A 17,611-nucleotide genomic window follows, 5' to 3' on the forward strand; every position below is an offset into this window, starting at 1 on the left:
TTACTGCATCTGGTAAAGCCCCAGGCATGGCCTTACAGATTGTTTCAGACCTCAAGTATGCAGCTAGCACACATTCCCACCACAAACCTCCTTGGACATAATTAAAAAGTTAGTTGGCCAGATGCTCAAAACAAGGTGTAAGGGGTTTGTCAGCTTCATTTTGTCATGGCTTTCATATGCTGTCACCTGAAGGAGTGTCAAGTTAATCTTGAGCACATGTGTGGGGAGAGGAGGTTTCTGCTGGTCTGGGAAAAATGAAGACCTCAAACAATTCAGTGTTACACAGCTTTGTGTGCAAACATTTTTACATTATTTTACAGCATGCTTAGTCCTCCCAATTAGGAAAATCCAGAATATTCAACAGTCTCACCAGTGACTGAAAAAGGAAAACTAAAACCACATAAGCTAGCTAGAAAACAGTCACATGATAACTCTCATGCTGAAGAGTTCTTTCAAGTAGCTTAGCTATACAGCCCCTTTTTCCTGCTATTCAATCTGTAATGCTCTTATCCCCCAGAATAAAAAAAAAGTAGTGAGTGTTACTACAGAGTGATCTTGTTATGCTTGGTGGCTCCCAATGTACTGTTGTTCTAGTGCTTTGTTAAAACACTTGTGAGTCATTATAATATTTGAGCACCCACAGTCCCCTACAGAAGAAGTTTCACAATTAATGTGCTTAACTTTTCACTCCCAGTCTGCCTTTTTTTGCTTGTGTCCTATTTACTTCTTCTTGTGTTGGTATCAGCCTTCAGACAGAACACCTCCTCTTCCTTCCTGAAGTTTATGTGAATCCTAACTACCTCAATAAACGAAATTTTATGGCAGCATCCTTTGAGTATTTCCAAAATGCTCAAATCAATGCTGAATAGAGATAAGCGAGACAGTTTAATGTGCTATTTGAGTGCCAAAAGAAGCTCAGCAGCCTCCCTTGGCTCAGGAGGATAAATTAACCCAAATGAAGAATGACAGTGACAGAAAATTTATATGTAGTTGCATATAGTACCTTAAAACCACATGAAGGAAGGGTGATCCTATAGAGCAAAATCAATCCAAGACTGCTCCAGTGCAATGAAGTCACAGCCTTCTTTCTTCACATTTAAAGGAAAATGCACATTCATACCATGCCTTGCTGTAGCTTGTTAGGGAGAAATCCTGCTTGGCACATGTGGCTGATCAAACCAATCTGGTGCATGGAACTGACACAAACATGGCACAGCAGCCCTGCATGTTGTTACTGGGATCTCACACAAGCAGTGTGCTGAGTGCACATCCACACAAGAACAGCAACCACAGACACACACTGACCACAAGGCCTGATATGCCAGATGAGTCACCTCTTCACGTCACCCCACATACAAAACCTGAAGAGCTTCAGATTATATTAATACTGTTTAAATCCTGTAAAAGAAACTAGAGAGCTCTAGAACTTTTTCTTGAACAAGATTCTCCACAGGAAGGGGTAGGTGTTAACTACTGTTAGCACACTGAGATGGGTCCTTTTTAAAAGCCATTGTTTTCTCCTTATTCATCCTGGCAACCAGATGAAGTAGAGCTCAGTATTCCCACTGGGGGAACATCAACTGTCCCAGAGTAACAACAGGGTTAGGGTGCAAATTAGCTGTCACTAGAGATAGATATTCTAGAAAAAATTTAAGATGCATTTCATATTTCTGAAGTATCAAGGGAAATTTATATAAAAAGTCAGAAATTTCAAATATTAAACTTCATCTGTGTGTAGAGGTGCATGGAATATTTCCCGAAACTTGTGCTTCTTTGTGCCTGCCTACAGTGGAAACTACAAAGATTTGTCTGTGTGCTGAGGAACAAACAGAAGGGAAGAAGGGGAAAGCAGAGCTGAGCTGTGAATTCTACAAAGGTTATTATTTTATTTAAAGACATACATCTTGGAATCCCTAATCAGCTTGTCCCTTCAGAAACTTGTCATAGAAGGCAGTAATAAATCATTCATGCATTCACTCAGTCATTCACTTCCTGAGTCCCACTGAGTGCTGTCTAGCTAGAGACTGCTGTGAATGTACACAAGACTGAAAATACAAGTGAGTTATGTAACAAACTAATCATACAGGAGATGTCCTGTATGATGGCAATAGCAGCATTAAAACTGTTCAAGGAAAAAAAAATGCAATTCAGTACGAATCTAAAGAAATAAACCCTTGTAGTCAACATGACCAAAAAGGCTGACAAAACTATAAAATATTATTTGAACATTCCTTTACAGGATCCTCCATCTGGAAAGAAACTACAAAGAACACATAGAGAAATTGCAACACATTCACATTGTGCTCCATGCAATGTAATCTCCATCTCCACAGACAGTAGCACATGTCTGATGGAAACACATGTACATTCCAAGGTCATCAAAATTAGGAGGAACATTTGCAATACAAAATGTATTTGGAACTTTGCCATGGAGCAGAGCCCACTGAAGTACCCACTGATATCCTCTCTCTCTCAATAAAAGCCATAGAGCATAACTTCCTTCCATTTAGCAACTGTCTAGCTATTAGAGAATGAAAGGTTTGAAGTGACTTCCTGCTTATTAGAGTTCACTTTCTTTGGATATTGCTATCACAGGACCACTCAAATTTATGTGGTTTAATTAGTATCTCTGGACTTCAACAAAAATTTTGGTAGGTTTCCTTAAATCTCTGAAAATTGATTTTTAATTTCACAAACCTTTCCCAGCTCTTCAACAAAACAACAACAGATTGCCACAAGAGCATTTTTATGTAGTAACTAAGGATAGCTGAAGTGCACAGAGTTCAGTGACAAGTGTTCATGAGCAGGAAAGCTCCTTCAGGAGCTATCTGCCTCTTGTTCAGTTGAATATGTATCCATTACACACACCTGAATTAGGCACACAACTGTGTATTTCTGCCCAGATTCACTTTTACAAAACCCAAAAAACTGGCAACATAGTGGTAGAATTTTAGAGGAAAGGGAGATATTTATATGACATATGTTTAAAAAAAAATTCCTAGGTAAAAAAGAAAAATACATTCTGGGTCAGAAATTCAAATCTGTTTTGTGATTGTGGATCACTGTTTGTATAATATTTATAAAAAGAAATATACACCATCACAATAGCATATTTATTATTAAAATATTCAATAGTGTTATTCTTCTATCACTTTAAAAGGGATTAGGGAGATAATCTTGTTTCTAGATAGACAGACAAAATGATACATTTTCCTTTCACTTTCTGAAGAATATGTATCCTGAGTCTTATAGATGGTCAAGATTAAAATCTATTGTGGAGATCCTTTTAAAAATGTTTTTAAAACCTTTGCATTGTGTGGTTTTGGATTACAAAACTGTGCAGGTATTCCTACAAGCAGACAACTCTCGAAGTTTTTTAAATGAATCAGTATGAAGATAACTTCTTAGAGTAATACTGGACCCCAGAATTAACTTACCTGACTTTTGTTTTCCATACATTTTCCCATGTATTTGTTTTGTCTGTTAGGAAGATTTTAAATATGCAAACAACACTACATACAACACAACACTGGGACTGCTGGCAAAGCTAAGCAATGAAAGGAAAATGAGATTTACCGTAGCTGCACCATTTACTTTTACTATGAAACAGAGAGGCATTACCAGGCTGCATGCTGTAAACTCAGATGATCAGAGATTGCTGGGCATGTCCCCCTGCTATGCACCTCCACCAGAAAACTGTAGTTTCAATTCTCATTTGCAATGTCAAGTGATTGTATAAATTAACATTGCACAGACTGGTACAAATATCTGCTGAGTTTGTGACTATGGTATCAGCTAAAAAGTCTGATTCTAATAAAAATACCAGAGTAAACCTGGAGGAGAATTCATGTCATAAGTCCATTGATCAGAAGTGCAAGAGAGGATAACAAAAATTCCCTAAATATTTGAGCAAACCTAAACTTCTTATACTGGTTATGGAACAACTGACCAACCTGACAGAAATCAGAATTAAACTCATGCCCCTGCAAACACAGGAATAAAGCATCAAAGAAGCACTTACAGCTGGAGAATATCAGAGGACAGGAGTGTTCATCCATGGGGAAGTTGTGCAGCTGCAGCTGGCACTCAGCATTGATGGTGAGCCTGTGAAGAAACCAAGGGTCTCTCACTGTGTGCCAGTACAGGCAACAGCCAGAGCAGGAGGCAGGGTAATCTTAAGCATAATACAAGAATGCTTTGATATCCATAAGTAAGGCCTGAAAGGAAAGAACCACATTTGCAGATTATTCATTGGTTATTTAGGCCTGATACAAAACAACAATAATTATCTTAAATAATTTCAGACACCTCATCAAGACTTTCTGGATCCCAACAAAATCTGTGCATATGAGTTTATCTAGGCATTTCATCATTAAAGGGTCTGGGAGGAAAACAACTGTTCTTTACAAAAATAACAGGAAATACAGCTCATGTTGTACTCAATTCCACAAAATTTGAACTTCAGAGGGAAACTTATAAAAATACTCTCCATATGTACTTATAGTGTGAACTTAAAAGTTCTTTCAATTTCTTCAGGCTGCCTCCTCCAAACGTAATAAATATCTACGTGCCCTTCTTATCATACAGATGCAACAAACAGATCAGCAGAAACATCTTCATCCCTACTTGAAAGCTGGTTTTACATGACATCCCTAAAACAAAGTATGCTACAAACACAGCCAATTTTAAAATTACTAATAAAAATCAATAATCTTCAGTCTAATGGCCTACAAAGTGAATGTACTTACTCAGGGAAATTGAATTAAGTGCTAGTTTATTGTACAGTCTTTAAATAAAATGCTACATAGTTTAATGACAGAATTAATGCATGTGGGCTATGTGTTGGTTTTTTTTGGGAACTAAATAAAAATATTAAAAACTCTATGGCGAAAGGTTTATGTCTGAGATACAGGATGGCACAGAGAAAAACTCTGTCTCAGAAAATGTGACCTTTTCTGAGGAAAAGGAATTTAATTATTGAATTAAATTGCCCTTATTATTAAATTATTGCACTGCCACTAGAAGAGGATTTGCAGTGTTGCACGAGGCGGACATTCACACTCTAAAATTCACACCCAGGGAAGAAGATGGAGAGGTATGGAGCATGACTGCACCTTGTACACTTCCTCCTGTAACACCCATAACACCCATCAACACCTGACAGCACCAGGGCATACACTAGCTACCTCTTCCATGTCATACCTATCCTGACACATAGGTCAGTAAATTTGGTTTGAATTATACAGTGTTAACAACGATCATTCCAACAGCTTTTCCTGTGTAAAAAGGAGGTTAACCTGATGACCAAAAAGGACTCAAAACATCTTTCACAAACTAGAAATGCTCATTCCAATGGGTAAAGTATTAACTTACTTTTAGCTGGTTTAGACAAATTTTGTAATCCATTTGACAAATAGCTTCTTCAGTGAGAGGTATGTAAGTCTAACTACTCCTATGTAGACACTTAGCCTGAAATACTGAAACAGAACTTAATAGAAAAAACCCCAACCAAATACATAATGAAAATCTCCTAGGGAAAAAAAAAACACAAACCAATAACCCAACCAAGAGAATATCAAACTCTTTAGCTAAAGGCCCCTGCAATAAGCAAGAGCTCTTCACAGTAGAGCAAGCCTAAGAAGGAAAGGGCACTAAAAATATCAACAGCTTTTCCAGATGTTTATTTCCTTTCTTATTGTTTTCCAAAGACTTTGCATTGGAGCCCAACAGCAGTTGCAAGTGTGATCAGCCCTCTCAGGTGCACCAAGAGGGCTGAACACAATCACAGAAGAAAATGTAGCGTGAAAGGCACATCTCTAAAACAGTTTCCCTTGTGGAACATGGCTTATGGCAAAACTCCCTTCTGAATAGCTCATCTCTTCCACAAGCAAACACATATTTTGATTTCCACAGGCTTTTTAAAATGCAAATATATACAGTATTTCTAATACCATATAGTTGATTTTATCACAAAGATTAGAAAACTGTAAAAGCCTTTCCTCTGGCAATTCACCCTTGTGATGAGATGTGACAGACTATCTTTCAGCATGACTTATTTGAAGAATCAAGTATTGGCATTAGCATGAATCTAAAAATGCTTTATCCAGCCCTGCATCTAACTCCGATCAAAAAGGCTTTTGACAGGTTTTATGAGACTACATATTCCCGATTTTATTACAAGCACTAAAAAGCCCAGCTGGTACAATTTAGACAGACTTATTTCCTATTTCTCAAGGTTGCTTTCATAGAAAGACAAGACTTTCTTTTTTAAACTTGGCAGTACTTACGCCTGAATAATTAAATATTTGCAAAGTGTGGCCACATATGCATCAGGAAGAAAACAGCAGAGGAGAGCAAAGATATTGCTGAAAAATACTGTTACTACACCAAAGGTGGGAGGAACTTTCAGCCCTGCACCTTGCCAAGTGCTCACCTGAGGGTGTACAAGATCTTGCCATCATTCCATATGCGGAGGAGCTGGTTGGGGGTGGTGATCCAGTGGGCCTCTGCTGTCTTTGAGTTACGAAATATCGTGTCTGGGATCCAGATCAAGCCAACCATGTTGCTGTTCAGAGTCAGTATCTTCATGGTGCTGTTGAAACGAAGACGGCTGTCGGTCCACGTCTGGGCAAAAAATATATCAATTTGATATTCCTGCAAAGAAAGCATGAGATATCAGTTGAAAGCAGTTCCACATTTCACACTATTTGGTGTTTGATTAGGTCTGTTCTGGTCTAGATCAACAGGGTGCGTTCTGGCCAATGGAGCTATGTTTTCTTTTTCTACTGCCTTAGGAATATTTTTTTTCCATATTTTTCACCCTTTTATTTTTATATCGAGCTGCTTAATGAAACATGATAAACATCTCACTTCCATTAGTCCTGTGCCATAACAATTTCATTAGCACATTCTTTTTCATTGTCTCTGAAAAGTCACAGAAGGTGTAATTTACAGAGATTTTGTCATAGGACCAATAAGAGACATGAAAGATGAACAGGACCAACACACATAAGCTAGAGAATGGTAAATTCCCCTGATTATAGTGATGCTTTTTAGGGAAGAGGTTGTGTAAATGCAATAAAATAATCTTCCCATTTGCTACCAATTATTCAGCCACTCTTTCTCAGGCCACCCTGCAGTAGAATGAAAAGGCAGGCATGTGCTCCTTTACAGACCGTGATTTTAAGAGCTGAATACTCAACCCTGAATATGCTAATACCTCCATTTACATGAAATTTGTCCTTCCATTTATTCCAGGTTTTACCATTCTGCTTCTGTAGGTAAGCCATCATAGTACATAAAAATGCAGAAATTAAAGTACACATGGACAGACAAAATTATACAGGTGAACATATAAACACAATGGTTTATGCATTTAAGACCCCTTGGAAGAAACTGTATTTTAATTTTGTATTTGAATTGTCAATGCAAGCCACCAGAGGCTGAAAAAGGTCATGCTACATTTGCTTGTGTTCCTCTTCCTCTTTTCAAAGACTGAAAAATGAATAATAGACTGCTCTATTTTTGAGCCTCATGGAAACAGCCATCTGAGTCTGTCATGCAATACCCTCCCAAGACCACAGGGCTGGCTGTGACAGGGGTGACGTTTGCTGATGTGGCACAAAGTGTGGGCTCTACAGCAGAGGCTAATGCAGGGCTTGGGAATAATCCAAAGGAAAACATCTCATTAGGACCCCTGGTAGATGCACTCCTGGTATATCTGAACAAAGGGTAATTAGGGCTATATGTAAAGTCTGAATTTGCTTTTATTTCACTTCTTTCTGTCTACTGTCTCAGTGCAGTAGTATTGTTTTTTTTTCTTCACAGACAGTTAGTAGAGCTTGCAGTTTGAATTGAGGACAGTGTTTTTGCTGAGAGCCACCTGTTTCTCCTGTGCTGTCACATTTTTAGCAGGCCACCCTTCAAAGCTGATGTTATAACACCAGGAAACCCAATTCACTGGCACTGAAATCCAAGTCCAAAACATACTCTGGGCCTCACATCCCTAGATGATAAATGATCAAAAGGTGCATAAGTGGTGCTAGCAAGTATCCAAATAGTAGTAGATGTACCAGGTAGTACATCACCTCAGGAATTAAAAGCTAGCCACCAAAGGCAATGAGGACCATTTTTCTTCATAGCTTATCTCACTACTATTTCTCATTGTATTATTAGCCTTATTTTTGCAGGGAAGATGACAGATATGAATCTGAAGAGACTTTTCTTTCATATGGATGACATCTCTACAGATCTGAAGCATGTAATGTAACGTACACAGTGTACCTCTGTTATTCAGAAAGAACATCCTTAATGCACCAGGTTTTAGATGTCAGAGCACTGATGTTCTTTCTTTAAGTCAACTGCATTTTAGCCTTTGAAAGTCTAGTGACAAGTGTTGGCACATTCAGCTTCTGTAGAAAGGAATATGCCAGACATGTCTACGGGTTTCTCCAAATGCTGAGAGAGTAGAGTTGCTTTTCCTAGCCCACATGTGAGAATCTGTATTTATAGAACCAAAGACCATTTGTATACAGCTGGCTAATGACAGTGCTGTCTTTTCACAGGATAAGTTTTTGCATGATATTCACATTTGAGCTTATTTTATATGAATGCTTAATTTTGACTAAATTTAGGAGTAACCATAATTCTTTTCTAGTACATCATGCATATTTAATGATTTGTAGGATTTAAGGTATTCAGGATGTCTACCCTGCCAAAAGAAAGGAAAGACCCTGAGCTCCTTAATACATTACCATGAGAAGGTACTGCAGCCACATCTGAGCAAAGTGGGCCCCAGGAGCAGTGTAAATGTAACCTTGTGGTTTCTATTCCAGTAAACTACTCTGGCTAAGTGGATTACATCAGCCTAGAAACAGGGCCATGCTAACACCACTGCCCAACTCCTGTTTTGGATCTTTGTTATTTATTGCTGCAACTAGAACGTGCCACCAATGATCAAAATACCTGTAGAATGGGCCACTCCATTTGCCTTAATAAAAAAAAAATTCAACTCAAATTAAATGGTTAATAGATCTTCTAGAGTTAATTAGTTCTGAAAAAAACTTGCATTTTTCTTTTGGCAAACAGAGATGATAAAAAACAAAGCAGCATTTTTAAAAGAAAAGTCAGTAAATTTGGTTGAAGTTAGTTGCATTGATTTTTTAAACACTTTAACCCTATTAAAAAGTTAAAGTATTTACAGTCCTCAGTCAGAATATACAAATTACAAAACCAAAATTTTTCCAGGAAAAATAAACACACATTTCCATTTAATATCTTCATTGAGATTCTCACCATTAATCCCTTTTAGAAGTGGATGTTATATCAGTACATCCCTTACATTAATCTCTGGAATTTCTTCAGTCTTTAACCAAGCAAATAAGTCACTTTTGAAACTGGGACTCAGTTCTCCCCTTCTAGTGGTTCTAAGCCTGTGCACATTTCCAAAAATTACCTCTGTCTTCACTGACAACAGATACGCCATTCCCAGGGAAGTCAACAGCTCCCATATGCTGTTTTGCACAGAGCTGGTACACTGATCTCCAGCACACAGCACACAAAGAGACTGCCAGAAAAAAGGTCTCTATGTTGGTTTTACATACAGGTCAATATCATATGATAAAAGAAAGTAATACTCTTGATTTTCTAGCTAATACCTGCCATTTTAGATCTTTACAAAATGTGGCAATTGCACTTAGAGAGTTTGGGCAGGACATCAGGTTTCAGTGATGTGATGCCTCACATGAAACAACATCCTAGGACTCTAACATGTTCTGTTCTACCACTGCACCAGTAATTTTGTTAATAATAACAACTAATAGCAACTATTGGCTACTACAATGAGCACAGGAAGAAGTGAAAAAAGCAACATTTTAAACAAGATTTCTTCCCAGCAGCAAAAAAAGGTAAAACATGTTCTACATGAAATACTGAGGTCATGTATAGAAAAGTGTTCTGCCACTAAGTTTGCTTGTCTTAAGGGCACCTGGTTTGCCATGCTATCTAAACAGACCCAAGATTTTCCTACTTTTACCACATATTCACCCAGTGCCTGGATGCATTCACTCCAGAGCAGCCAAACTTAGAAAGAGAGATTCATTTCCTAGTAAAACTTAATCAGTTTATTTGCATTTTGTTTGAGTGTATGAAAATATAAAGCCTCATTTCAGGCAGCTACAGTGTATCTTTGTGTGAAATGTCTTTTCTTTTTTTATTACTCTCTAATGTTGCATAGCTACCTATGACCAAAGAATTTCTCATCGGTACTTTTTTTGCAATTTAACCTTAAATGAATGCATTATCTTATACATTTCATCATGCAAAGAGACAGATTGTTCTACTTGCAAGACTTCTGTTTGCAAGAAACACTCAGTATCATCTTAAAATTGTAAGTGACATTGTGCTATTGAAAACCTCTGTATCACCTCCTCTGAGGTTACCTTTGAAAACGGGATTGTAGATTGACACCTGACAATGCTCACATGCTTCTAGAAGTAACTCCTAAAACCAAGAAAGCATATTATGGTCCTTTTACCTGCAGAGTATGGAAGTAATTGTCTCATGTAGAACATTTCTTCCCATTCAAATTTTGTAAGTTCTCTCAATCTGAAACATTGTCTGAGAGAAATGACTGAATGAGATGAGGAAAATTAAATGGTATTTTCCTGTTGTATGGTTATATAGAGAACGAGAAACTAAGGACTATTTTACCTTCTTAATTTTCAGTGATTTGTGGACAGAAGCTATAACCCAGATTTAGCAACTGTATTACCTGTAAATAGCTGCAAATAGTCAAAGATCCAACTACTTGATTTCAGCTTTTTTTCCTTTTCACATTGTCAAATATTCCTAATGTGGTTTCATGAGTACTTTGAAAATAATCAGGAGTCAGCACTGAACTATTTGCCCATCAACTGCATAGGAATGATTAATGATTGTGAACACCTTGAAAATGCCATTGTCTAAGTCATCTGTAGTCACAGAGAAAAATGCATTCTTTTCAACCAAGTCTTCAATTGTTTTCTCAGTCAAAAGAGTAGCTAACCTGTTGTTGGTAATACATGGAGCTTTTCTCCTATCACAATGCCTCATTTTAATTCTGAAAACTATGATGCAATAGGCTGTCACAGTCAGGTAATGGATGGGAATGACTATGGATAAATAGTGTGGTATTCCTTTGTTGCTTCTGCTGCAGCCTGCTCATTTTTTCTGCATTTTCAAAATTCTTCACAACAACAGCAACAACAATGTCAAGAATCCTGTCCTTGGAAAAAATGCAAGAATTTCTTGCATGATACTTTTCAGGTTTTTACTGTTGCCTACTAGACTCTTTTTGGTTTCTTTTTTCATTTTAGAACCTGTATCTTGATTGGTGATAGAGTGAGACTGTAAATCATTAAAGCTGCTACTGCATTTGTGTGAGACTGAATCAGCTGAAAATAGCTACATAATTAGGGTCCAGTTTATATTACAATAATTCTGTGCCCTCCCACACCCCTTGTATAACATGCCAGCACACCACAACACACCACAAACATTGTCTGTAGAAGCTTGGAACTGGTCTAATAAACTGTGTAAGGGATAAAATCTCCTCTAGCTACCAAAAGGCTGGACTCCACTGAAGTGGGAAATCCCATTTGTTAGTCTAAAACTGTTCTGGAAATAAGCATTAAACTTTGCTGTTATATTTCAGCCAAAACCATTCAGTAAGAAGTATGCTTATAAATGAATAATGGTTGAGCCTGTTATGTGCAAATGTCATAGAAATGTTAAGTATTATGTTTTAAAAGGGAATATGGGAAGGGACTGTTCAGGGAAACAGGAGAGACTCCGGGAGCAAATCTCTAAAGACTGAGAGTCTCCCCTTTATTGCACTCAGCCATAGACCACAGGTAAACACACCCAGGAAAGTTCTTTCTTTATGCCCCTGTCATGCTTGGCTTAGAATTACAAAGAGAAGGGTTTGAGATATTATATTTTAGTAGAAAATGTACCAAATATTAAAGCAATGCTCATAATGTCTGTTTATTTATTCTGCAATCTGAGGCACTTGAGAACATTAAAAGTGAGTAATCTGTTCAGAGTTTGAAGGTGATTTTCAATAAAAGCACATTTTTTCCAGCCCAGCTCACCACTAAAAGGAAAGTTCAATGATTGAGTCACCTGCTTATTTAGTTGTGTGACAAATGAGTGAAAGAGGAAATGCTCCCTGAAATATGGAATGAGTAGTTCCCTCTTCCTGAACCAGTGCATTCACATGTCTGAAATTAAAACACGGAGAGTAATTGTCTTGAGCACAGCCCACAGTCAGCCTCCCTGATTTACTGCATCTTTCCCTGGGCTAGAGTGAGGAGAGAATTGTCTTCTGTGCATCTTACAAACAGACTTTTGATAATTTGAAGAGGTACCTTGATCATACCTGTTTTTGGTATTGATGGAAATGAGCAGCTCCACAGCAGCTGCCACATGAGGTGTGCTGATTATTGATCAGATTGCATGCTGTACAGATTGTGAAAAGTCAGGAACTATGGTGACCTCAGGAGACCTCTAGAAGGCTAAAATGTTGAGCTTTAATGTAAACCTTAATACTACTGCTCGACAGCTTCTGCTTGGGTTTGCACCCTGTGTGCAACTTGCAGTCTAATTTCAAGAACTGGTTAAAACCTCTCAGATATCCTGTGGAAAGGAACTGAAATTAATGGAATGATCTACCAATGGAAACCCACATTCTCATTTTGTGGAAATATTGCAGAAAGAAACAAATTATATTTGCTGCAGAAAACACATTAAAATAGTGTATTTCATACGCAGTGTACATTCAAAACTCTTGTGGTATCAAGACCAACACAAGCCTTCTGTGAGAACAGTAATTCTCACACATGTCCTGGAAGTTTGCCTTGCTTTCATCAGAGCTTGGCATGAGTGGAGTAGCACTGTTAGAGCTGCCTGTAACTTCTCTTGAAGTATCTCTGCCAGGCTAGAGCTTTGTGTTCCCAGAGGCTGCTCAGGAGTTAATGGGGGTGTATTTACTTCACACTGCATACAACACTGGGTTTGCTGCCTAAGAGACAGCACAGCAGGGATCACCTTCCCATTCTCCATCAGTTTGCTTTTTTCCACTCTCTGTGCTCCTGCTCCCTTGTGCAGATCCTAATTCCTAATAGCCTCTATTGAGAGTGGAAGAGTGGGCAACACATTCCCACTTTTAAATTTTTTTCTCTTCTTAATCTGAATTTATCTTTCCCATCAGTGTTAAGGCTGTACCTCCAAAAGATAGCCAAAAGAACGAGATTAAAGACTAGTTTTAGTGTAGTAGTAATACATGTAGGTTTGAAAACTTTCAAACTGTTTTATGTATAGAAAGGCTTTCAATAACCTGCTATTTTTTTTGAGAATTTGCTTTGGTACTTTCATACTGTTTCAAGCATCATGGTCCCATGGACAAAATACAGTGAAAGAAGCAAATTCAAAATTGAGATTGTCACCACAGATATAAGGACTATTCTAGTTAGCAACAGCAAAATATTTCAGCAAGCAGCACCAATCATCTCCATAGCTGAATGCTTTGAGTATAAAAAAAGCTATTCTCATCACTGACTCAGTAGGAATATTGGAGCAAGGAGGAAGGAAGCTCACCTTCTTCACTGCAGTACTGCCTCCTGCCTGCTTCAGAACGTTACTAATTTCCTGCTTTTATAAAGAGGGAAAGACATCTAACTTCCAACAACAAACAAAGCATGCAAGTATCATGTAGCGCTTCCTTTCCCTGAGAAAACATTTTTCTTTCTCCCTCTGCCTATTTTTGCTCTTTGGAGGCTAGCTTTAGCCCTTCTGTATTCCAGATAAATTTTTCCATTCACTTACAGAAAGAGATGGAGATTTTTGTCTTGGCCCAAACCCTGACATCTCTTTGAGACTTCTCTTCACTCCACATTGATGGATTATCTATTCTGCTTCAATCAATAATTTCACAGTCAGAAATACAGCATGAAATTAGAAATAATGCATTTCCAGAAAATCAGCTGTAGCTCTGTTCTCTCCCCTTTTGATGGAAGACTTTTTAAATATTGCTGCTTCCCATTTCTTTTTGGAGCTTTTTGTTGCCTTCTGCTGCTATTAAAGCGTTCCCAAAGCCATCCTGATTGCTATGATCATCCCACAATTGCATTTCCACAGCCTGTTCTCTTGGTGTGCCAAGGTTCATGTCCTGTTGCAGACTGTGCCTGATGAGAAGCTTTGCCTTTGATGAGACATAAGTGTATATGCTTTAAATTGGTCTGCTTTTGAAAAAAGGTATCCAAAGCATGCAAAGAAGTGCAGGGGATGCAGATGGTAGTGTGCAGACTTTTCATCTCTGTTAACTGGTGAGCACTGTTACTCAAAATGCTAATCAGAGTAATCCTTCCTTAGAAGATTGCTGCTGGAAGGAACAATGTTTTTTGGGCTTGGCAGAGAAAGTACAGCACTCACTCTGACCTGTAATTTAAGGCTTTACCACTAAGACAGCAGTCAGGATGGAGAGAGAAAGAGAGATTCCAAATGCATAATTGAAGGAACCAAGGTTGTTAACTTAAGAATTTAGTAACATAAATGTACAAGGACAAGTTTAACTCCTGTGGAAATAGTAAAGAAATAAAAATTAATAATCCCTGATCAGAAAAAAACAAAGACTGAGAATAATGGCTGTACTTAATATAATAAAGTATATTATCAAGATCTCGTAAGAATACTCAATATCTGAAAAATTTATACAATTATAAAAGTACTCAATAGTATTTTCATATTAGAATAGAAGATTTACTGACTTTATAAACATAGGTTTTGAGGCATTACCTTATTCAAAACAGAAGCTAAAGTATACTTTTTACAAAAATAAATGCATTCTCACAGACTGCACACAATAAGATTTTATGCTCATAGTCTCTGTAGTAAACAGATTTTTTAACTGGAAAGAGTGCCTTTTAACCAAAGAAGTGCAAGAATATTCTGAAACATCTTTTATGCCATCAGCAACCTAGGAAAGAGAGGTTACCATGATGTTTTTACACATACTGTCACTCTTAGCACAAGAAGAGTTGTAAGGGAATGGGAAACAGGGCAGTCATGAAAAAATAGACACTCAGAGTAGAGGGTCAGGTACAGTGATGGTCTCACACAGAATTCTGAGTGAGAGAAAAGATGGTAAAGAACACTTAAGGAGGCAGATTGGGAAGATCAGGTAGGTAAAAGTCATGTTCTAGCTGCTCCCTTCCAGAGGCACTTTTAGGGTAACTCCTGAGGCCATGTTATATCTTAAGAACCCACATGCCACTCTACTACAGAACCCAAATGTCCCAGAAAGTTGCACTCTTGCAACACCATGGCTGGGAAACAAAAAAAATTACAACCTCTTCTTCTCAGAAGCTGAGATATTGAGGGCATTCATGTCTTCTCCAAGATGCAGGAAAGCTACAGCTCACCTGGGATATTTCACTGCTTCCATCCTGCCACGCATCACTGAATACTTTCAAGGGTCAAAATAAATAAATACATACGATCCTGCATTTTCTCAAAACAAACACTAACTCACTGATTGCATCCCCACAGCTGAATAAAGACAGACTACACACATAGCTCAAGTACCACACACCCAGTCATTCACCTCATTTTACTGCCAGCTGAATTCCTTGCCCTGTTGCTCCCAAGGCAAATGTGCCACAGAGGCAGCTAAAACTAGAAAATGTAGACATACACCAGTTTGTGCCACTCAGTCTTGGGGACAAGTATTGGTCCCTGGATATCTTTGATTTAGCAGAATAGACATACTCAGGTCACAAAGTCTGAATTTATTACAACATAAATAGGATCCAAAAGGAGAGTGTAAAATTCTGGATGACAGAAATCAGGGAAATAAATGAAGGTGCAGCGAGCAGGGGAGTTATATCCTACATCCATAGGATGTTAAAAGGTGTTACTCTAATTAAACAAAATGATACACAGAAAAGCCAACTGTGCACAAAGCAGCAGAAAAAACCACATCTGTAAAAGCCCTAATTTGCATACGAGGGAAATGCAAATGTTTAACCACTCTAAAAATAAGACGAGTGTTTTGCCACGTAGGCACAAGAGGATGGTCTGTAATGAGTCTGTGTACAAACCTTTCTTGCTCTTGGCCTCCACAGGAGCTAGGGCAGCCCTGCTCTCTCTGAACTGCTGGCTCAGGTGAAACCAGAGCCTTCTCTGATTCTGCACTACGGGGACCATGCTTTGAGGGGAGGCTGAGACTTCATGTTCAAAATATAGAGCCCATAACACTGGGCTGGCTGCCCTAGTAGGCTGAGCCCAGCCTTTCCACAGATCCAAGCCTGAGAGCACTCCAGATCACAGCTCGCCTCTTCAAAGGAAAACACAGCAGGTAAATGTGTTCATGCTTCACCTAGGCTTCACAACAGAAGCAAAGAGGCTTTTTCATAGGATTAGTATTACCTCAGTTTCTTCTTCCCTTGAATTTTTTTTTTTTTTGGTTGGACTTTTTTGGTTTTGGCTTTTTTTTCTTTTTTTTTTTTTTTGTTTGTCTGGTTTTCTGGCCAACTCCAAGGCCATAAGCACCACTGATCCAAGCCATAACTCCTCCCAAATCCTCTTGTATTGTGTGGTTTGACTCCCAGAATTAGCTTTACCACAGCATTAAATACCACACATCTTTTCAAGCCAATTCCATCAAATTCCAGTTCCTCCTTGATTTCAGTCCATTCTTTTTTGATGTGAGACTTTTAATTAAAACACCTGTTGACATCAGTAATTCTTCACTGTCCCTAGTCAGGGCACAAGGGACACCAAACAAAACAACAGATGGCTGATTGCCATTCACTGGGCCCTGCAATGACTGAAATTTAAGGAGTTCAGGCTTTTCCTATCAGTTTTACATGAGCACATTCCTCTCATATTCACACACTCCATCACTCACCAGTTGGGGAAATTCTAAAGGAAACTACCAGAGAATTTCAGTACCTGATATGATTAAGGGGAAAAAAGAAGAAAAAATTAAAGAACCCAAACAAGAAATTTTAAGACCTGTCTTGCAAAGCTCATTGGGGAAAATGAAATATAGTCCTGTAAAGATGTGTAAAACAAACTCACACCTTAAATCAGCATGTCTTCTAGTACTTCATGATTAATTCCTGATATTGGCACATAGTTTTTTACACTATATTAGAACATTGGCACATAGTTTTTTACACTATATGGAATAAGAAGGAATTCTGCTACAACTTGTGAACCATGAAAAGAGATAATTATGGGTGTAGTTTGTGTGGGAAAATATACTTCATATCCCATGCAGATTCACTTTCCAACTAGAAATGAAACAGTTAATATAAATAGTAGATGATAACACGAGCACTCTTGATATGCTGTGCCCAAACCCCCCAGCACCAGACAGGTAATTTTACATAAGGGCAGCTGCATGTCCAACCCAGGGGAAGAAGGCATTTCATCTGTTGCCGTGGCAACACCACCACTCCTCCCTCCCCCTTTTGCTCCCCCTCCCTCTGCCGGTCCCCTCCCTGTTGCCGCGGTAACCACTTGACATCAGTCCCGCTCCTCCCAGCCCTGCATCCCCCTGCGGCTGCAA

At 38.4% G+C, this 17,611-nt stretch overlaps 1 protein-coding gene across 2 annotated transcripts in view; it reads right to left on the minus strand.

The window, feature by feature from the left end:
* Positions 1 to 17,611, minus strand: part of GABRG3 (gamma-aminobutyric acid type A receptor subunit gamma3) — a 290,425-nt gene that overhangs the window by 133,172 nt on the left and 139,642 nt on the right. For both annotated transcript variants that reach the window (XM_050973793.1, XM_030234614.2), the window contains exons 4-5: positions 6,434 to 6,654; positions 4,022 to 4,104 (exon numbers count right to left, since the gene is read on the minus strand). In XM_050973793.1, the coding sequence (XP_050829750.1) occupies positions 4,022 to 4,104; positions 6,434 to 6,654 (304 nt within the window). The remainder of the gene's footprint in view (positions 1 to 4,021; positions 4,105 to 6,433; positions 6,655 to 17,611) is intronic.

This window comes from Serinus canaria, chromosome 1, assembly GCF_022539315.1.
Source record: "Serinus canaria isolate serCan28SL12 chromosome 1, serCan2020, whole genome shotgun sequence".
NCBI lineage: Eukaryota > Metazoa > Chordata > Aves > Passeriformes > Fringillidae > Serinus > Serinus canaria.